Source organism: Caretta caretta, chromosome 20 (genome assembly GCF_965140235.1).
Source record: "Caretta caretta isolate rCarCar2 chromosome 20, rCarCar1.hap1, whole genome shotgun sequence".
NCBI classification, from domain to species: domain Eukaryota; kingdom Metazoa; phylum Chordata; order Testudines; family Cheloniidae; genus Caretta; species Caretta caretta.
Window position 1 is genome coordinate 22,226,701 of NC_134225.1, and position 20,789 is coordinate 22,247,489.

The window sequence follows — 20,789 nt, forward strand, 5'->3', positions numbered from 1 at the left end:
CCTCCTGACTTGGGGCCTGATTGGAGCCAGTGCTCCCTTGAGGAGACAGGCCCCATGCCCCCTGAGCCAGCCAGTCCCCAGCCCTGGGGTCGCTGTTTGAGCCCAGGGAGTGCCGGGAATCAGAGCTGGGAGGTAGCGACTCACGCTCCGTGACTCACAGCACATGGGGTGAGCGGGACACGCCTGGCAGCCGCAGGCGGGGGCCAAACCTTAGCAGTGACCCTTGGCAACCACAGCATCTCCCCAGCAGGTATGGCGCTCGCTCCTCCCACGTGGCATTTCCACCAGGCCAACAGGGGAGGGGGGGAATTCCCCCCAGTTTGCACTACTGTGTACTGGGCACCAGGCCCAGAATCGGCTCCCAAGCCGGGGAGCAGAGCCAAGAAGCCACATCCTCACCTGCTGTAAAGCAAGCCAGCTCCACTGAGTCCCACCACCCGGTTTATACCAGCTGGGGATAGGGTCCCATTGACTCCAGTGCAATCCTGGCTCCCAGCCCCACTACTCTAACCACTAGACCCCGCTCCCCTCCCTGAGCCAGGGATAGAACCCAGGAGTCCTGGCTCCCAGCCCCCCCTGCTCGAACCTCTAGAGCCCACTCCCGTCCCTGAGCCAGGGATAAAACCCAGGCATGCTGGCTCCCAGCCCCCCCTGCTCAAACCACTAGAGCCCACTCCCGTCCCTGAGCCAGGGATAGAACCCAGGAGTCCTGGCTCCCAGCCCCCCCTGCTCAAACCACTAGAGCCCACTCCCGTCCCTGAGCCAGGGATAGAACCCAGGAGTCCTGGCTCCCAGCCCCCCTGCTCGAACCACTAGAGCCCACTCCCGTCCCTGAGCCAGGGATAGAACTCAGGAGTCCTGGCTCCCAGCCCCCCCTGTTCTAACCACACCACCCCAGTCCCCTTTCTGTGGCATGTTCTCCCGGCTGCTCTGGGCGCCTGGTGTTGTCCTTCACCCTGCACTCCCTCCAGCTCCGGATGGTGCTGGGTGGCACCCTCCCACGCCCGGGGGACAGGGAATGACGGTTACACGTGGGAGCGCCCTATCTTGTTTCCCAGCTGCCTTGGGATAGTTACTGCGGGCAGGGGAGGAGGCCGGGTGATCACACTTTGTCCTGCAGTAACATTTCAGATGGACTTGGCCCAAAGGTCTCAGCTCCTGGGGCCCTTCCTGGGAAACTCAGGAAGTGTTCACCCTGGCTACAAAGGGGAAACTGAGGCACCAAGCATGCCTCACCCAAGGACAGACAGCGTGTCAGTGAAGTGCGGAATAGAGCCCCGGAATCCTGCTGTAACCACTAGACCCCATTCCCCTCCCACAGCCAGGGACAGAACCCAGGAGTCCAGGTTCCCTACCCTGCTCCTGCTTTAACGACTGTACCTCATTGCCTAGGGGAGGAGCAGTGTGAAATACAACAGTTAAATCCCAAAGTGAACCTTGGCTTCAAAGACCCCCAAAGTGAGAATTCCCTAAACTTTAGCTGCACTGTTCTAAACAGAGAGACACGCCACTGAGCTCCGAGGAGGACGGGGAGGGAGAGGGGTCTAGTGGTGAGACTGAGCCAGGACTCCTGGGCTCTAGCCTCATTTCCAGCAGGGGCGTGGGGTCCAGGGGGAGACCAGGGGGTGCTCTCTGAGTTGTCTGAGGTTTGCCCCGGCTAGCTGAGACATCTCCGCAATGTAATCACGGCCCGGTTTCACCCTCTGTTATCACACCCTGGGCGCGGGCCCTTTGCTGGGACGGGCACACGCCACCAATTAACACCTCATAAATCCTGGTGCCCTTCCCAAGTGCTATCGCCCAGCTCTGTGGCCTGCCTGCCACTCCCCTCTCGCACCCAGTGAGCCAAGGCTTAGGTCCCCCCCCCCCCCCCCCGGTTTGCCGATTTGACCCCACCCTGCTCTGCCGTCCCTGGGTGTATCAAATTGGGCAGGTCTCAGCCCAATTCCTACAAGCTCCTTTGTGCCTCCAGCACTGAACCGTGAGCCTGGGCACCAACCTGTGAGCCTGGGCTGGAGAGACCCCACCCTGGCCCCCCAGCTTCCAGCTGGCTGCCTGGCTATTCCTCGCTCCTTGCTGCCCCTGTGTGGTGTGTGCGGGGGCTGCAGGCTCCGCCACGTCCCCCAGTGAACTGGGCGATGCAGAACATGGGGTGTGAAATCAAGGTGGGCACTAGAGACCCTGAGGTGGGGGGGCACTTGGCACAAGGCTGCCACACATCGACAGGGGGGTGACAGCCTCTGCCAGGACCCTGAGGAATCATCTGTCTCGCTTCCTCCAGCACGGCCAGGCTGGCTCTGGACACAGAGGGGTGGCACACCTGGCTTCTAGCCCCAGTGCTGGGAGAGCAGTGGGGTCTAGTGGCTAGAACTGGGTCGGGGCTGGGAGTCAGGACTCCTGGGTTCCATCCCCAGCTCTCGGGGGGTGTGGGGCTGGTCAGCAGCTGTGTCCTGGTCACAACGACACCGCGTAAAGCCATTCCACTGGGTCACAACAAAGTCATCATTCTGGGGGGAGAACCCAGGAGTCCTGGCTCCCAGCCCCCTGCTCTAACCACTAGACCCCACTCTCCTCCCAGGGCTGGGGATAGAACCCAGGAGTCCTGGCTTTTAACCCTCCCCGCAGCTCTAACCACTAGACCCCGCTCCACCTTCTCCAATCAGCAGCCCAGGCGCTAGAACTACAATCCCCAGCAATCACTGCAGCCGCGCCATGCATGCTGGGAGCTGTAGTTCCAGCCTGCGGGGCCCTGATCACATGACTCCCACAGGCTCCACCTCCTGAGGGGCGGGGCAGGGCATCACGTCCGGGTCGCGGGAGCAGGGAAGGGGCGGGGCTGGGTTGGAGCGAGAAGATGCTGCTGAGAATAGCAGTGAGTGGGGGGTGGGGCTGGGAGCCAGGACTCCTGGGTTCTCTCCCCGGCGCTGGGAGGGGTCGTGGCTGAGTGGTTAGAGCAGGGGGGGCTGGGAGCTAGGACTCCTGGGTTCTATCCCCCGCCCTGGGAGGGGAGTGGGGGCTGGTGGGTTAGAGGAGGGGGGGCCTGGAGCCAGGACTCCTGGGTTCTATCCCTGGCGCTGGGAGGGGATCGGGGCTCAGTGTTTAGAGCAGGGGGGGCTGGGATCTAGGACTCCTGGGTTCTATCCCCCGCCCTGGGAGGGGAGTGGGGGCTGGTGGGTTAGAGGAGGGGGGGCCTGGAGCCAGGACTCCTGGGTTCTCTCCCCGGCGCTGGGAGGGGTCGTGGCTGAGTGGTTAGAGCAGGGGGGGCTGGGAGCTAGGACTCCTGGGTTCTATCCCCCGCCCTGGGAGGGGAGTGGGGGCTGGTGGGTTAGAGGAGGGGGGGCCTGGAGCCAGGACTCCTGGGTTCTATCCCTGGCGCTGGGAGGGGATCGGGGCTCAGTGTTTAGAGCAGGGGGGGCTGGGATCTAGGACTCCTGGGTTCTATCCCCCGCCCTGGGAGGGGAGTGGGGGCTGGTGGGTTAGAGCAGGGGGGGCTGTGAGCCAGGACTCCTGGGTTCTCTCCCCGGCGCTGGGAGGGGATTGTGGCTGAGTGGTTAGAGCAGGGGGGGCTGGGAGCCGGCGCTGGGAGGGGAGTGGGGGCTGGTGGGTTAGAGCAGGGGGGGCTGTGAGCCAGGACGCCTGGGTTCTATCCCCGGCGCTGGGAGGGGCAGGGGTCTAGTGGTTAGAGCAGGAAGTGAGGATTCCATTGATGTCGCTGGGCTCAGATCCCCCCCTGGGGTGAGGGTGCCGGGGGCAGGCCCCTGTTGGGGTGGAGGGGGGGTCCCTGCCTTGGGCCCTGGTGGTTGCAGGGCAGGGAGGTGCTGCAGTGTGGGGTGGGGGCTGGGCACAGAGCGGATTGGGGGGTGGAGGGGGCAGGAGTGCTAGGAAGTGACCTATGCCCAGGTGGGGGGGCAGCGGTTCATTCTCCCCTAACTGGCTGGGTCTCTGCCCCACAGCGCACCCTCCGGCCCAGCTGCCAGGCAGCGACTGCTCACCGGAGCCTCCACCGGACACCAGTGAGCCACATCCCACTCATCCCCATCGTGGTGGAGCAGACGGTGAGCTGGTGTCCCTCAGTCCCGACCCACAGCCCCCTGCTAGCCCAGCCATCCCAGTGCCCCTCAGTCCTGACCTGCAGCCCCCCTGCCAACCCAGCCCTGGGGTCCCCCCAGCCCTGCCGGTGCCCCTCAGTCCCGACCCGCAGCCCCCTGCTAGCCCAGCCCTGGGGTCCCCCCAGCCCTGCCGGTGCCCCTCAGTTCCGACCCGCAGCCCCCTGCTAGCCCAACCCTGGGTCTCTCTGGACAGGGCCTGGTCAGGTGTTGGCTTTTGGGCTGAGCTGTTAACATTGTCTAGCGGCTGAACTGAGCCCCACCAAACTCATTTCACTTGTGCGCTACGAAACCAGGACTCCCACATGCAATCATGAATCTTGCTCCCTCCCCAGGTGCTCAGGCCCCCTCTGCCCCCCGCACTCCCTCCCTGCCCCTCGAGAGGGTGCTGGCAGTGTTAATTCCCAGCTGGGCTGAACTCCTGGTGTGTGTTGCAGGGCCGCGGCGAGAGAGCCTATGACATTTACTCCCGGCTGCTGCGGGAGAGGATCGTGTGCGTCATGGGGCCGGTGAGTGTCCGGGGCCGCTCGTGGCCCAGCCACCCTGGGCTCGCGCAGCCCCCGCCCAACAGGAGATAAAGAGGGTGGGGTCGCCCTGTCTCTAACGGGGGTGTGGGGTCAGCCACTGCCTGCACCAGCTACTCTAGTGTCCTCCTGGGCCAGAGCCCCACACATACACTGGACCAGGGGGTCAGCAAACCCCTTGCTGTGCTATCAGACAATGGGCCCTTCTACCCCTGTATCCACCCCCCACCCCCCAATAATGCTCTGGACCAGACCAATAGGCGTCAGAGGAGGCGTTCCACCCCACATAGTGGTGAGGAGTGGTTTGAGCTGGCAGAATTCCTTCCTTCCTGACCCCTGCCAGCCCCTAACCCTAACCCTCCTTCTCTGAGCCACGAGAGTTAATGGTCATGAAATGATTCAGCCTTGAGGGGAAAAAACATTTCAAACCGCCCCAGCCGCTACGTTTGTCTCTCCGAGCCCCTGCAGCAGGGAGTTCCCCAGGTTGCTGCCACCTCTCTCTCTCCACCTTCCGCAGATCGACGATGGGGTGGCCAGTCTGGTCATTGCCCAGCTGCTCTTCCTGCAGTCAGAGAGCAACAAGAAGCCGATCCACATGTACATCAACAGCCCCGGTGAGTGGAAGCCCAGACTGTGAGCACCACTATGAGACCAGCCGGCCATCCCCCGAAGTGCCCCCTGCTGGCAGAGGCTGGGACTGGAGCAGCCAGGAGCTCCACAGCCAGTGCTGGGGGCCTGCTCTCTCCAGCCACCCCCCTGCTGGGTGAATCGGAGAGATCCTCCCTCCTGCCTGCGGTCATTCTCCGGTTCTCTCTCCAGGTGGTGCCGTGACCTCGGGGCTGGCCATCTATGACACCATGCAGTACATCCTGAACCCCATCTGCACCTGGTGCGTGGGGCAGGCGGCCAGCATGGGGTCGCTGCTCCTGGCTGCCGGCTCCCAGGGCATGAGGCACTCCCTGCCCAACTCCCGCATCATGATCCACCAGCCTTCGGGAGGGGCGCGGGTGAGTCCGGGCACCGATCGGCCCCCTGGCGGGAGTGGGAGCCCTGGGGCGGGGGACGTATGGGGGCCCCTTTAGCGTCAAGATCAGTCCCAGCAGCCCCCGGCCGGGGGAATCTCCATGCTGCCAGGGCCCACCCCAGCAGGCACTGACCAGCCCCCGATGTTGCGGACGAGGCTGGGGACTGATTGGACCACGGGGGCAGGTTCCCCTCTGGCTGCTGGTCCTGGGGGGTCCCTCCGGGGTAGGGGGAACCTTTGACCCTAAGGTCGCCGTCCCCGAGTGGCTAGAGACCCACTATCGTTCCTGGCCGATGCGGAGTTCAGCACAGCTCTGCTCTGTCCTGCTGCAGTTGGACTAGTGAGGGGCACCCCCTGCTGGGGGCTCCGTGAAGCCAGGCTGCACCTCATGGTGCCTCCCCACAGGGGCAAGCCACGGACATCGCCATCCAAGCCGAGGAGATCCTGAAGCTGAAGAAGCAGATCAATGGGCTGTACGCCAAGCACACCAAGCAGCCCCTGGAGGTGATCGGTGAGTGCCCCTGAAATAGCCCTCTGGGGTCTCCAATGAGGCAGGGGGAGGTGGGGACAGCTGCACTGAGCTTCCCAAAACGTCTCCGTTCTACGGGTGAAGTGGGAGGGACTGGGGCCCGGATCCAGCCTCACACCCCCCTGTATGGAGAGGTCAAAGTTCAGATCCTGAAGGCGGGGTGATCAGCCCTCAAGCTTCAGGGCATCAGCTGCTTGCTACTGCAGGGGTCAGGAAGGAATGGATGCTGATGGGGTGAAATATCTCAAGCAGTGCAGGGGTTTGTTAACTCCAGAGACACCAGTGAGGCTAGAATCTTCTGCTCCAGATGTGGGAACTCCAGGGGGATCTCCAGTGGCTGCTGCAGTGTTCAGGCTTTTATCCCCCCTCTCTCTTTGGGTCAGCCACTAGAGGGTGATGTGCCCTAGGCCAGGGTCTAGAGGCTCCCCCCCCCCCTCCCCCCCAGAGCCCAGGGCACCCCTCACCTTCCCTGTGCTCTTGTCCTGCAGAGTCCACCATGGAGAGAGACCGCTACATGAGCCCCATGGAAGCCCAGGAGTTCGGGATCTTGGACAAGGTGCTGGTCCACCCCCCTCACGACGGAGAGGACGAGCCGGAGCTGGTCCAGAAAGAGCCTTCCCCGCCCTCTTCCTCAGCTGAGCCCTGAGAGACCTCTGGGCTCGGATGGGAACTGACAGAGGTGGCTGGTGCTTTGCCGGGGTGCTGGGGATCGTTCCAGTCAGGAGGGAGGAAGCTAGGAGACACCAACCACTCGAAGCAGAGGGATGGGGGCAGCAAAGCCCCATGCTGGGATTACACCCACACACACCCCACTTGCTGGATGGATGCGAGAGGAAACCACCCCCATACCTCCCACTGGGTGTCCCCCTCTGCTGCCCCACCAGCAGCTGGCGAGCTGGGGTGTGTCTGGCAGGGTGCAATTATTTTGGTACCTTTGGGTCGCACGAACACGCCACCCCTCCTGGTGTAGAGTCATTAGCTGAATGATTGTTATTAAATTGAACTGGCCAAGCTGTTCGCACTCTGTGTTGGGTCCTTTCCCCTGAAACGTCAGCAGGTGAGGATGCGTGAAATAAATATTTCTTGAGATGGGGACATGTCTTTAAGCCTCCTTCATGCTCCCCATGTCCTGGTCCCCTTGTGTCTCTTGAGTTCTGCTTCCTACTGACCCGCAGGGAGCAGAGAATAGCCCAGTGCTGTGTACTTTCTCCCTCTCTTCCCGAGCAGCTGGGACAGTCCCTGCTCGGGAGTGATTCTCAACAGGTCTTTGCTGACCAGTGTGTGCGTTTTTTGCGAAGGACTCTTTGTGGAAAGATCCCAAGCAGGGTTTGCAGCAGCTATTTAACAGCTCACAGCAACGCCGCACAAGGGTCTGGTTCACTCTGGACTGAAATGCGGCCACCTTTAGGGTGGGGCAGGGCAGGTACACGATCGCTCTTGTAGAAAGGTGATGTAATGCATTGGCCTGTGTTGTGCTCTGCCCCTGGGGAGGGGTGGGCGGGGGCGGCCTGAGCCTTTTAAAGCTAGCCCGGGGAAAAGCGCAGGGAATGTCTGACGTGGAGCAATGGGTCATTGGCCCGGGAGGAGGGGTGAGAGGGAAACAAGCGGCTCTCCTGCTGCGTGGTCGTCTAGGCCAGGCGCTGAAGACAAGCCCGTCGCGGGCTGACTGCAGAGGGGATTCTAGGGAAGGCAACTGGACGTTGCGTAAAGGGGGGGGTTGATGTGGACTCCGGTGCAGATTTAATGGGATCTTTTGTGACCACAGGGGGGCCGGGCCTCAGTTTTACCTCTAGGATGTAAAACAGCGCCCCCAGCACCATCCTAGGGCACTGGGATCAGCACTGACTGCGAGGGAGCCCCCAGGCCCCCTCGGCAGAGCCCCTCATGCTGAGCCACTGCCCCAGCGGGGCCAGAGCCCCCGTGTCCTGCAGCACCGGGCCCCTGAGTGCCCAGCGGGGCCGGGGCCAGAGCCCCCCGCGTCCTGCAGCACCGGGCCCCTGAGTGCCCAGCGGGGCCGGGGCCAGAGCCCCCCGCGTCCTGCAGCACCGGGCCCCTGAGTGCCCAGCGGGGCCGGGGCCAGAGCCCCCCGCGTCCTGCAGCACCGGGCCCCTGAGTGCCCAGCGGGGCCGGGGCCAGAGCCCCCCGCGTCCTGCAGCACCGGGCCCCTGAGTGCCCATTGGGGCCGGGGCCAGAGCCCCCGACGTCCTGCAGCACCGGGCCCCTGAGTGCCCAGCGGGGCCAGAGCCCCCCGACGTCCTGCAGCTCCGGGCCCCTGAGTGCCCAGCGGGGCCAGAGCCCCCCGTGTCCTGCAGCACCGGGCCCCTGAGTGCCCAGCGGGGCCAGGGCCAGAGCCCCCCGCGTCCTGCAGCACCGGGCCCCTGAGTGCCCAGCGGGGCCAGGGCCAGAGCCCCCCGCGTCCTGCAGCACCAGGCTCCTGAGTGCCCAGCGGGGCCAGGGCCAGAGCCCCCCGCGTCCTGCAGCACCGGGCCCCTGAGTGCCCAGCGGGGCCAGGGCCAGAGCCCCCCGCGTCCTGCAGCACCGGGCCCCTGAGTGCCCAGTGGGGCCAGAGCTGGAGCTCCCTGGCCCCTGAGTGCCCAGCAAGGGCAGCGCTGCTCCCGTCAGGGCCCTGCTCCGTTTCAAGAGACTCTGCACAAGCTGTGGGTGCAGAGAACGAGAACCAGGCTGCTGCTTTGCACACAAGAAGGAGAAAAAATCTGTCTCTCGCCAGCTCTGTATCCCCATATCCAGTCCTACGGCCCCCCATACACCCTGTATTTCCATCTATGCACCCTGTCCATTCCTCACCTGCTCCTCTCTCCAGATACACACCCGTATCTGTCCCTTCTAGCCACAACATCTGCCCCGTATAACTCTGTATCTGCATCCCTCTAGAACCCTGTATATCTCGCCCAGAGCCACCCTCTGTACCTAGAGCCCCTTCAATCCCCCTCAAGCCCCATCCACTCTCCATGTGGGCTTACACAGCCACAAAGAACTACAATTCCCAGCATGCCCATCTCCCTAGCCACGCCTCTCCCTCCTAAGCAATGCCATTGGCTAGCCCTGCTGCCTTCTCACCCAGTGGAAAGCCACAGAGTGGGGCAGAATGGCCAATGGGAGAGGCGCTGGGAGGCGGGCTGTTTGAAAGGTTCCCGGGGCCAGGGAGGTGGCTTTTGTTTGCAGTTCCCACAGTGAGATCAGCTGGGCTGGGAGCTGGGTAGGTTACAGGGGGCTGGGGCCAGAGGGGGTGGGTTGGGTTGGGTGTGGATATTTGGAAGGTGCTGGGTGTGGGGGGGTTGCTGGGTTTGGCTAATGGAGTGGGCAGTTGGGGCTGGAGGTTGGGGATTTGGGGGGCTTGGGGCTTGGATTGTGGGGGCCTGGGATGGAGGTGGGGGGCTGGTGTCTGGATTGTGGGGGGCTGGGGTTGGGAGAATTGAGCTGGAGTTGGGTGGTTGGGATTGAGAGGAGGTCTGGATTGTGTGGGGCGGGGATTGAGGGTGGTGGGGCTGGAGGTGGGGGCTGGGATTCTGGGGTCTGGGGTCTGGATGGTGGCGGGCTGAGGAGAACTGGGCTGGAGGTGGGGGTTGGAGGTGCTGGGTTGGGGTCAGGGTTATGGGGGGTTGGGATTGAGGGGGCTGGGGCTGGGGTTGGAGTCTGGATGGTGGGGCGCCGGGGGGACTTGGGCTGGAGGTGGGGGTTGGAAGTGCTGGGTTGAGGTCTGGATTGTGGGGGTCTGCGTGCGTGGGCTGCGTTCAGTGGGGGCCAGCTCTCAGGTTGTACTGAGATGTCTGGCAGTAGGAGCCCCTGGGCTCTGAGCTCCTGGAGGGCCAGGAGCCCTGTGGGGGCATCACCAGTGGGTAGGGAGGTCGAGGGGCGCGGAAGCCTGAGCCCCCATTTTTCCTGCCAATCTGGGAAGATTTTTGAGCTTCTCCCCGTTTCCTCTCAGTTCCCATTTGTCTGCAGCGGGGAGCTCTGGAGAACTTGGGGTGCCCCTCGGCACAGGAGGCCGAGCCATCGCCAGGTAACTGCCAGGGCCACGATCTGGCTTTGGGGCTAAGGACCCCAGGGTGCGTTTTCTCACATTAAAGTGCTTTGAAGCCTCGTGGGCCCCTCCCCTCTGTGAAGCTGGTAAGTTGGTGTTGCCCCTTCTTTACTGGAAAGGGAAACTGAGGCACAAACGGGGGGGGACGGGACAGGATGGGACCCAGGCTCCAAGTTAGAGCTGGGAACAGAATTCCGGGGTCCTGACTCCCAAACCTGCTTCTCTAACCCTCTTCCCTTCCTCATTAGACCCTGAACCCCACCTCATCCCAAGACCGGAATAGAACCCAGGAGTCCTGACCCACCTGTCCCTCTCCCTCTAGACCCCACTCTCCTCCCAGAGCTAGAATAGAACCCAGGAGTCCTTGCTTCCGGCCCCCCTGCTCTAACCACTGCACCCCGCACCCATGGGAACTTGGGCCAAACATTTTGGCAGATGTAGGGTCAGGTGGCCGCAGGGATCTGGGTAGTTCCTGGCCCTGACTCAGAGCAGGGAGCGGTTAGTTAGGAGCACCTGGTTCCATATCTGAGAGCCAAGCCCTGTGGGGCAGCATGGGGCAGTGATTAGAGTGGGGTTCTTGGGTGGTTATCTCTGCTTGTCTAAACAGTGTGATCCAGTGCAGGGCTGGCAGCCAGGACTCCTGGATTCTATAGGACTCCTGGGTTCTATTCCCAGCTCTGGGAGGAGTGTGGCGTGTAATGGTTAGAGCAGGGGTGGGGCTGGAAGCCAGGACTCCTGGGTTCTATTCCCAGCTATGTCCCTGACTGACTCTGACCTCTTGGGCTAGCTCCTTCACCCTGGTCTGCCCTGCTGGTGCCCAGATTTCACAGTCTCTTTCCCCCACTGCAGAGACCAGGGGTGCAATGGCCAAGTACATCCCTGAGCCAGGCATCTCTTCACTGGTGGCGACCAGCCTGGCCGACCCCGATGGCCCCCTGGAGCTGCTGGAGGGGGCCAGTGAGCTGAGCGGGGCCTTCTGCTGGAGCACCAACATTGATCACTGCATCTCATACCTCAACGAGGCAGGTGGCGTCCCGGGTGCCAGGCTGGGAGGGGTTAATATGCCCAGGGCAACGGGCTGGTTCCTGCCCTGACTGCGGTGGGCCCCGTTAACCCTCCTCGCTGGCTCCATGGAGGGATCCCACGCTCATCGTGAATTTCCTGGGACAAAGAAAAGGCACCTCTCCAGCCCCAGGGGGATTCCCCTGCCAAACAGCCAGGCTGCAGCCGGCTGGGCCCTGAAATCCAACCCTTCTTGGTACAGATCTCTGGGGACCCGCAGCGTGGGGAGCTGGGTCAAGTCAAATTGGCCAGGGGCTGGAGCTCAGGGGACAGAAGGTGGGGGAGAGGGGTGGAGCTAATGGGGAGAAGCTACAACTGGGCAGGGGGCAGAGCAAACGGGGTGCAACTGGACAGGACTTGGGGTAATCGGGGAGGTGGTGGGGGCATGAGGGAGCTAATTGGGGACATGGCAGGGGATGGGGCTGAGCGGGAGTGGGTGGGGCTAATTGGGGAGGCGGGTCATGAGTGGGGAAGGGCGGGGCTAATTGGGATCCAAACCCTGCCCTGCCATGACCCCCGGTCTGGCCCATCTGCCCCTGCAGGAGGTGAGGGTGCTGGGGCTGGCCCCGCTCTATGCGGAGGGAGGCTTTGACCTCCGGGCCCTGGTGAACGGCACCTACGCCCTGCTGCGGCTCTACCGGGAGGCCTCGGCCAAGCTGGGCGCCATGGAGGCCGAGGAGCTGAGGCGAGCCGGCGAGCTGGGCTACCTGAGGGGCCGGCAGAGCAAGCTCAAGGTGGGTGCTGGGGAGCCGGGGGAGGGGCTGTGGTTTGCACCGGCTCGGAGAAAGGGCCCATCGGGCTCAGAGTGCCCTGGACGAAGGAGACAAGCCGAGTCTTGTGCCCTTTCTCCGGCAGCGGCAGACACCAGAGGGTTCAGCCGAGGGCATGAATTGCCTTGGGCAATCGCCCACCAACAGCCCAGTGCAGGTTTTTGGTGGCAGTGGGACCCCCCCTGCGGTGGTCGTCGCCGTGTGTCCTGAGCCTTGTGGTTGGGCCACCCCTCTCTTAGCTTGCATCGCCGTGGGTCAGGATGCTACCCAACCACGCTACTTTCCTGTGGTGGAGAGTTCCACAGGCTGACGGCCAGCAGGAGAGGAGCGTGTCGGAGTGGGACAAAGACTTGGAGCTGAACGAAGGGGGAACTTGAGGGGTTGGGGGGGTGGGTCCCAGCTGAGCTAAGGGATCGTTTCCCACAGGAAGGGGAGGAGGCCTCGCCGTTAGAATCGGTGATACTCCGAGCGCTGTGCCCAGATGGATTCCGCCCTGCGAGGCGAGCTAGATGCTGCCCCAGGGCGCTTACGGAGGTGGCTCCCCAGCCTCCTGCCCCTCTGGGGGATCGGACACGTCCCTTGCGGGCTTGCTAACTTCTGACAGTCTCCCGGGAGTGGTGCCTGCGGGAGCTGCCAGCCCACCGTCTCTTTTCCCACGCCAGGCGCAAGTGGAGGCCTGCGAGAGAGAGATCGCGGCTGTGCAGAGCGAGGAGCGGCAGCTGCAGAGCAAGAACAAAGAGCTGCTGGCCTTGCTGAAAGGAGAGAAGGACGAGGTGAGGGGGCGCGGGACGGGGGGGATCTTCCCACCCGGCTGCCCCATCCCACAGCGACGTGCCAGACCCCAGTGGAAGGGGTGCATAGGAACTGCCATACTGGATTGGACCTGACTCCCATTTCTGACAGTCAGCCCCAAAGGCTTCAGGCGGGTGGGCGGGTGGGTGGTGGGGGGTAGAAACGTCACAGATGCAGTTAGGGATCATCTGCTCCCCGCATGGAGTCTCATCCTGACCTCTAATGGACACTGGCTCTGGGCATTAACTCTTACAACTCTGGCGGTTGGTATCCGTATCCCGCTTGGAATCTGGCTGAGTTCTCGGCCTCAACAGCTTCCTGTGGCAGGGAGTTCCACAGGCTAGTGACGCACAACAAGCCATTGTGCTGCTGGAGGGTCCTGAAGGCACTTCAGTGACCCTGATCGGAGCCTGGGTTCGAGCGGGGCAAAGCCATCGAGGACAAAGGGGCGGGTGCAGGTGCCAGGGCATCACCCCCTTGCATGCCTTGGAGCGCTACCCCCCGCACTGGCTGCCCACCCAGCACCCCTGCCTACCCAGGGACACCCCCAACACCCACCCACCCAGGGGCATGGCTGAAGCACTGGCCAGCAGCCATCTGTGATCCAGAAGGAAGCGCGGTGCTGAGATCCCCGGTGTAGATGACTGAGGGGGGGGCCCCATCTACGGTTGAGCCAAGCCACGCATTGGGCTGGTTCTTGTGCCCCTTGGGGCAGAGGTTATAGTGACGGGAGGGGGCAGCCTTGGGGTGCCCAACAGGTGATGAAGCTCCTGGCCACCCTTGCCAGCCGTGGGGCGCAACACCGCCACGAGTTGAGGAGGAAGGAGCAGGAGCTGAGCCGGCTGAAGGAGAAGATGAGCCAGCAGCTGACGGACAAGAGGGACAGGCGCGCGGGTGAGTGAGTGGGGAGTGCCGGGGTGACCTCTGTGGATCTACCTTCTGCCTCCCTACATACCCGCTCCCTGCTGCAGTTCCCATCAGATTCAGGCTTCTCCACTTGCTGCGTTCTCTGCGGCGGGTAAATAGCTGCCCTGCTCCGCCCCAGAGGTGGCTGCATTTCAGTGGTGGGTGAGTGGTCCCCACGGAGGGCTCTGGGGATCTTTCTGGTAGAGGCACAAGATTTCAGCACAAAGCTAAAGTTCAGGGGAGATAGCGCAGTACAGTAGCTAGAGAAGGGGACGTTACAGGGCCAGGACTCCTGGGTTCTATCCCTAGCACTGTCAAGGGAGTGGGGCCCAGTGGTTAGAGCAGGGGGCTGGGAGCCAGGACGCCTGGGTTATGTCCCTGGCTCAGGGAGGGGCCTCGTGGTTAGAGCGGTGTGGGGGTTAGCTCGTTAGGGGCTGTCGTTCTGAGAGTCCTTGCTCCCCCCCAGCCATGGAGATTCTCAATAACCTGGGCCGGGCGGACGGCAGAAGGGCAACCTGGAAAACCGGGAAGTCGCTCGGCAAGTAAGAGACGAAGCCTGTCCGTGCTGGGCACCTGGAGTTCTGGGCACTGGGCTGGGCAGAGGCGGCCCCCTGGCCACGGCAGACAAGGGCAGCTGGCATGTGCCTGTGGGTGGGGTCGCATGGCTGGGTCTCAACCCTGCGGTGGGGGGAGGCTGTGCAGGGGGATGGGGGAAGTTCCCCTCGGTGGTGGCTCAGGGAGGACAATGGGTGTGTAGGCAGTTGTGGGGGGGCGGGTCTGACTGGATGATGGGCCATAGGAAGGTGGGGCCCTGGGGAGAGGGTCCTGTGGGGGCTCTGGCTGAGGGAGACCAGTGGAGGGGAGATGGGGCCAGTGGGGGAGGATGGGAAGGTCTGGGTGAATGGGAGCAGTAGGGGTGTCTTGGTGGGCAGGTGCTGGGGTGGGTGGTGCTGGGGTGGCAGAGGTGGTGGGTGGGGGATGCTGGGGGTCACTGGGAGCAGTTGGGGTGGGTGAATGTGATAGGGTGAGGCACTGGGGGGGCACTGGCAGGATCATCGGGGTGTCTCGGTGGGTGGGTCACTGGGGAGGCGGGAGGTGCTGGGGTGGGGCTTTGGGAGATGCTGGGCAGGGGTGGGGTGCTGGTGGGACCATGGGGGTGTCTTGGTGAGTGGATCACTGGGGGGCAGATGGAGTGGGCGGGTGCTGGGCTGGGGGATGCTGAGGGTGGGTGGGTGCTGGGGTGGGGCTCTGGGGGACGCTGAGGGTGGTTGGGTGCTGGGCTGGGGGGGCTCTGGGGGACGCTGGGGTGGGGCTCTGGGGCACGCTGGGGGGCTCAGTGGGTAGCTCCCCGCCCCGGCAGGAAGGAGGAGGAGATGTTCCGCTCCCTGCTGGCGGCCCAGGAGAAGCAGCTGCAGGAGCTGATGCTGGAGAACGCGGAGCTGAAGCAGCTGCTGGACCAGTTGCGCCAGGACACGGGGGGCCTGCTGGGGGCTGCCCAGGTGAGCGCTGCCCTCCGGGGGCCGCTGGCAGGGGGTGCTGCTTCCCTGGCCGCTCATCCCGCCCCGCTGCCCCGTGCAGGGAGGCGAAGGGGAGCCGGAGCCGGCGCCGGAGGGGACCCGTTCGTCCAACGCGACGCAGGGGCAGCTGACGTGCAGCATCCGGGACCAATGGCACAGCTTCAAGAGCCCTGTGGAAAGTCTGGGCAGTCAGGGTATGACCCACCCCGCCCCCCAGCTGCGATCTCATCTGGGGCAGCCCCCCCCTCCCCGGGCAGTGACCTCACGAGGTGCCAGGCTGGGTGTCTGTTACCCCATGGCCCCGTCTCCCCGAGCCCATCCCCCTGCCCTCCCCAAACGTGCCCCAGAGGAACCCCCCAATCCCTTTGGAGAGGGAGCCCAAACCGTTCATGCCCCACCGGTTGCTGTCCCCAAATCCTGCCCTAGACCTTCACCCCTCCTCACATCCTCTCCTCTGTCCCTGCCCTAGAGAGACCCCCCAGTCCCTATGCCGAGGGGGATTCACCTCAGGGTGTCTCCACCAATGGTCCCCCCCCAACCCCACTCTCCTCCTCGCTGGGCCAAGAAGGGGGGCTTGCCCTGCCTGTTTGATCAGCCCTACTGTGGGAAGGATCTCCCCCCAAGCAGCCATACCCTGGCTCCCCTTTGAGAGCCCAGAAACACCCCACCCCACCCCACCCCGCCGCCGTTCCACCTTCCAGAGCTCAGCTGTCCTTGCTCCATCCTTCCAGCAGTGGCCACCGGCTCCCAGGGGTGCGAGGCCGAGGGCGGGGACCATGTGATCAGCGTGACGGACCACGACAAGGAGATCTTGAAGCTGAAGGCGGAGATCGAGGACAGCCAGCAGCTGATTGCCTTTCAGCAGCGATGTTTCCAGGTGAGCACCCTTGCAGGGGGAACTCCCTGCCCTCCCCCGCCCACATGCCCCACAGGTGGGACCCAGGTTCCGGAGCCACAATCAAGAGATGGGCGCATACCATGGCATCAGCTGAGCGGCCGAACCATCCGGCTCAATGCCCGTGGCCCTGGAGCTCATCCGACCCACCTGCTGCTGGGATCCTGGGTCCGGATCTGGTGCCCACCCTTCCAGAAGGATGGTGTAAACAGGAGAGGGGTCAGAGAAGAGCCACGAGAAGGATTAAGAAATTGGAAAACCTGCCTTACAGAGAGCGACTCTGGGTGCTTAACAAAGCGGGGGTGAGGGGGGCGGCTTGGTCACAGACTGGAAGTTCCGACACGTGCTCGTCAGTCTACCAGGCAAAGGTCTAACGAGCCAATGGCTGGAAGATGAAGCTAGATCAGTTCAGACTAGAAATAAGGTGTACATTTTAACGATGAAGGGAATTCGTTAACCACTGGCACAACTTACCAAGGGCTGGGGGTGACTCTCCATCACTAGCAATGGGACATTTCGGTTCTAGTTCACACCGGAACGAATTCAGGGAAGTCCCATGGCCTGTTACCACACCAGCCCAAAGCCGGAGAGAGGACAAAACAGGCTGCTCCCTAAGACAGGGCTATACAATTTACCCCCCCTTACTCCGGGGCGGGGTCCGTCTGCTGACTGCGCTGATGGCCGGCGCCGGCGTCCCTGCGGAGCCCCCGGCTTGCAGGCCGGAGCAAGAAAACCCAGATTTCAAATCCACCACGTTTGGGCAGCTGCTTCCCAGCTTGTCCCGGGCTCTTTGTAGTTGTCGCTCCGACTCCGAGCTCACCCCCACCTGCCGCAGCAGAGGCTGGTGCTGTGTGACCTGAAGGTGGTGGGTTTGATTCCCCGCAAGCCACACCTCCAGGGGATTGCTGCCTCTTCAGGCCCCTGGCTTCTCTCCCCATCCTCCTCCCAGGAGCAACTGATTGCAGCTGCCAACAGCGAGCTGCCGGCCAGCCTGAGGGACTCCTACTTCCTGGAGGAGCAGCAGCGGCTGCAGGAGGAGCAGGAGGTGTTCCAGCAGCAGAAGCGAGTCTTCGAGGAGGAGCGCAAGAACTTCACAGAAGCTGCCATCCGCCTGGGGCATGAGGTAGCTAGCCTCTGCTTCCTCTTCCATGCCAAGCCATGGGGGCTCATGTTTAACTCTTTAGGGACCACGTCCTGTGCATCTATTGGGATGGCAAGCTAGGCCTTCCTCTGCCTTGCGTGGCCGGACCCCAGGGTCTCCTCCGGAGGGGCCGAAGGGTGGGGATCGCTCACTGAACAGCATCTTCCTCCCTGAGTTGGCTTCTGGATTGCTGGCTCTGGGGGTCATTTTGTGGGTGGGCGGGGCCTGTATCCTTGGTTCTCCATGGCATTCAGAAGGCCCCGTCCCTTTAGCCACAGGCAGGCCCAAGGGTCGCTGGTGCAGAGAGATGCCGGGGCGAGGGCCGGGTGGCGGGCACGCCGGAGTACCCAGGGAAGCCCATTGAAAAGTCGCTGGAGTCGGGAGTGTGATAAGTAGGGAGAGGGGGAGGGGGTTGGAAGGAGCCGTCCATGGGGACCTTCCCTCACCCGGCATCCTGGCTCCTTATTTCTCTTCTTCCCCTCTCCTGCTAGAGGAAGCAGTTTGAGGAGGAACGAGCCATCCTCCTGAAGCAGCACTTCCTGAGCACAGTGGCGGGGCTGGGACCCAGAGACCCTGGGCGGAGGCAATCGGCCCCACTTGCTGCCCAAGGTGAGCAGGGCCGGACCAGTAAACAGGCTTCCCATCAAGGCATGCGGATTCCCACCACCGCTGGGAAAGGCTCCGCAGGCTCCCAAGAGGACTCTGGAAGAGGCTCTATGGCCCTGTGGTGGGATCTCTGCACCGTTTACCAGCATCACTGCTCCCTTGCCATGGGCAGGGACTGCGGGTGGGCTCACCGCTTGTATTGCATGCGGAAGGTGTGAACCCTGCTGCTTGCCCCTGGCTCAGATCATGCCCTGAAGCTCTAAGGCGCCCAACTGGAAGCAGAGCTGGTGCAGAGGGTCTGGACTCCTCCTCCAGGTAGTCTTGACCGACGGCCCTCACACACCCAGCATTGGCTGTATCTACTCTCCTGCGTGTGAGCGCTGTGTGTCTGCTGCCATCCCTTTTCACCCCCTCCTCTCCATGGCTAGTCTGAGTCCTAGCCCCATGGCTGCCTCTAACCTCCCTTCCCCTTCCTCCTCAGCTGCAGAACAGGAGATTCTCCCCCAGCCAAAGAAATGGAACAAACCCACCTACACCCCCTACCCGAAGGCCAACACCCCAGTGGTGCTGGTCAGAAGCAGGCACCTCGCCCCCAGTCCCGTCACACCCAGCACGGCGGAGCTGCTCAGGGTGCTGAAGCTCATCCCGGATAACGGGTACGGAGTAGCATGGGAAGGCCGTGCTCTGTGAGGTGGACCAGGCATAACCTAGTAAATCCCAACTGCTATGGCCAGCTGCATCCCTGCAGCCAGACTGAGCGACCTCCCATACAACTGCAACTCTTTCCCACAATGCACCGGGGGAGAGGGTCAGGGACGCCCATGTCGCTCCTTCCCACAATGCACTGGGGGGGGGCGGAGAGCGAGGGCCAGGCCCCTACTTCCTCAGTCTAACCATCGACAGAGCATGGACTGCTGCAGCTATGGGGCTGGGGACTTAGAACAGCCCTGGAGGGTCATGAGCGGCACACAGGTTGGCTGGAAAGCAGGCAATGAGGGCACCCTAGGGCCCAGCACAGGGACTCGTTGAGGAAGGGGAAGGACATGCACAAAAGGCTGGCTGCAAAATGCTAGAGTAACCAGGACTGGGACCTGTGCCAAGGATTGGGGAAGCAGCCGCCGAGGATTTTAGATGGCTGGTGGAGGTGGGAACCCAGGAGAAGCTGGAGGTTGGGTGTGGGGGGGAGGGGGTAGAGAGGGGAGTTCTTTAGCAACTACACCCACCAGTAGGATTCAGGTGTTAAGAGCAGCTGCTGTGACTCCTGCACTGTGTTTGGGACCTTCTCGATGTCCCCATGTGTAAGGGAAAGAAAATGCAATTGGGGACCTAGCAGAACATGATTCTGAATCTCTCACCCTGATCTCCCCACAGACCCCCACCCCCCGCGCAGTCCAGCCAGCAGACTAATGACCAGAAGGAAAGCCACAAAGACACAGCCTGCCAGACAGAGAGCGAGGACTTCTGGCCCGTTAGCAGTGACCTTCTGGACCACTTCTTAGACCGCTCCTTCTAGCCCCTTGCTGCATTTACCTGGAAGAACCTGACCTCTGTGCTACTTGAGCTTGAAGACACTCAGGTTGACCTCACACCACTGTTCCCACCCAGTCCCTCCATTGCTGGAAGAACAGGGTCAGCTCCTCCCAGTGCTGCACAATCTTTGACCACCACTAGTAACATTTGTGTGTGTGTGTGTGGGGGGGGTGTTTCTCCCCCCTCCTTGGAAGATCTAATCCACCCTGATGAGTGCTAACTTCTTGCTCAGACCTCCATAGCTGCAGCCTGTGTGGATGGTGACTCAGTAGATGAGATCTCACTACTGGCTCATGAGTTGGGAATTCTCTGCGGAGAGGAATCCCTGCTCTTTGCCTGTAAGCTTTTTATCCTCCCTGGAGGTCTCTGATATTTTTACTTTTTGACAGTCGTGGTTTTAAATAGTGGGCTGTTCTATAAAAGCCAGTTAAACGCTGCTTGCTTGGTGCCTTTCTCCACTGAAACCTCCTCAAGGCTGGGTGCTAGCAAACTCCCCCACCCGACCCAGGGATTGTGAATGTAAAAAAACTTGCCTTGGAGAATGGAGAAGGGCTTTCCCTTCTGCTGCTGCCTCATCCAAAATGTTATCCCCCTCCCCTGGGTGTTGCTATTCTGTGTCCTGGTGCTGGGGGCTTCTTAGCTACTTTTATATTTATTATAATAAAGAGACATTTAAATGTAATGTTTTTGTCTTTTAAAATTGGGTGACAGCGACGGGGTCTGTTGGGCCAGACGGCGGCGGCAGGGGTGAGGGCAAAAGCAAGCTCCAGCCTTGCCAGGCCAATGTGGGTAAATTTCTGCGGGGGGGGAGAAGCCGTCTCCTGGCTGGAGCTGCCCAAGGAGTTTGCATGGAGCAGGGCGGCCCTTGCTTCTCGGCACTGAGCCAGGGATGGCCAAAGTCCTGCACCTCTGGACACAGGGACTGATGCCCCTTCTTCCTGGCCCGGTCTCTGCTTCCCATCATGCACGGGGGCGGCTGCCCATGGCTGTCCCTCGGTCCCAGAATGCACTGGGGCAGTTGTCAAGTCACTTAATCCTTCCCACAATGCACTGCGGGGGACGCCCATATCGCTCTTTCCCACAATGCACTGGGTGAGAGGGTCAGGGACGCCCATGTCGCTCTTTCCCACAATGCACTGGGTGAGAGGGTCAGGGACGCCCATGTCGCTCTTTCCCACAATGCACCGGGGGGAGGGTCAGGGACGCCCATGTCGCTCTTTCCCACAATGCACCGGGGGGAGGGTCGGGGACGCCCATGTTGCTCCTTCCCACAATGCACCGGGGGGAGGGTCAGGGACGCCCATGTCGCTCTTTCCCACAATGCACCGGGGGAGAGGGTCAGGGA

The 20,789-nt window shown here is 62.5% G+C and overlaps 2 protein-coding genes across 2 annotated transcripts; both read left to right on the forward strand.

The window, feature by feature from the left end:
• Positions 1-2,774: 2,774 nt before the first annotated feature.
• On the forward strand, positions 2,775-7,196 carry CLPP (caseinolytic mitochondrial matrix peptidase proteolytic subunit). The gene is made up of 7 exons (XM_048832049.2): positions 2,775-2,872; positions 3,954-4,055; positions 4,544-4,615; positions 5,148-5,244; positions 5,450-5,637; positions 6,060-6,165; positions 6,672-7,196. The coding sequence occupies exons 1-7, from the start codon at positions 2,855-2,857 to the stop codon at positions 6,827-6,829; spliced, it is 741 nt and encodes a 246-aa protein (XP_048688006.2). The 5' UTR covers positions 2,775-2,854; the 3' UTR covers positions 6,830-7,196.
• Positions 7,197-8,846: 1,650 nt separating this feature from the next.
• LOC125627548 (afadin- and alpha-actinin-binding protein-like) lies at positions 8,847-20,126 on the forward strand. The gene is made up of 14 exons (XM_048831755.2): positions 8,847-9,400; positions 10,130-10,311; positions 11,075-11,247; positions 11,830-12,021; positions 12,720-12,830; positions 13,608-13,743; positions 14,222-14,297; positions 15,116-15,254; positions 15,334-15,466; positions 16,004-16,149; positions 17,117-17,290; positions 17,800-17,917; positions 18,396-18,570; positions 19,286-20,126. The coding sequence occupies exons 3-14, from the start codon at positions 11,089-11,091 to the stop codon at positions 19,425-19,427; spliced, it is 1,701 nt and encodes a 566-aa protein (XP_048687712.2). The 5' UTR covers positions 8,847-9,400; positions 10,130-10,311; positions 11,075-11,088; the 3' UTR covers positions 19,428-20,126.
• The last annotated feature ends 663 nt before the right edge of the window (positions 20,127-20,789 follow it).

Bases quoted from the DNA above. Each gene is read 5' to 3' on its own strand.
- CLPP (XM_048832049.2), top strand. The intron at 4,056-4,543 runs GTGAGCTGGTGT...TGTGTGTTGCAG, and splicing joins CCATCGTGGTGGAGCAGACG to GGCCGCGGCGAGAGAGCCTA. The intron at 4,616-5,147 runs GTGAGTGTCCGG...CACCTTCCGCAG, and splicing joins TCGTGTGCGTCATGGGGCCG to ATCGACGATGGGGTGGCCAG.
- LOC125627548 (XM_048831755.2), top strand. From the start codon at position 11,089: ATGGCCAAGTACATCCCTGAGCCAGGCATCTCTTCACTGGTGGCGACC. The intron at 12,831-13,607 runs GTGAGGGGGCGC...GGTGCCCAACAG, and splicing joins TGAAAGGAGAGAAGGACGAG to GTGATGAAGCTCCTGGCCAC. The intron at 17,291-17,799 runs GTAGCTAGCCTC...CTCTCCTGCTAG, and splicing joins CCATCCGCCTGGGGCATGAG to AGGAAGCAGTTTGAGGAGGA.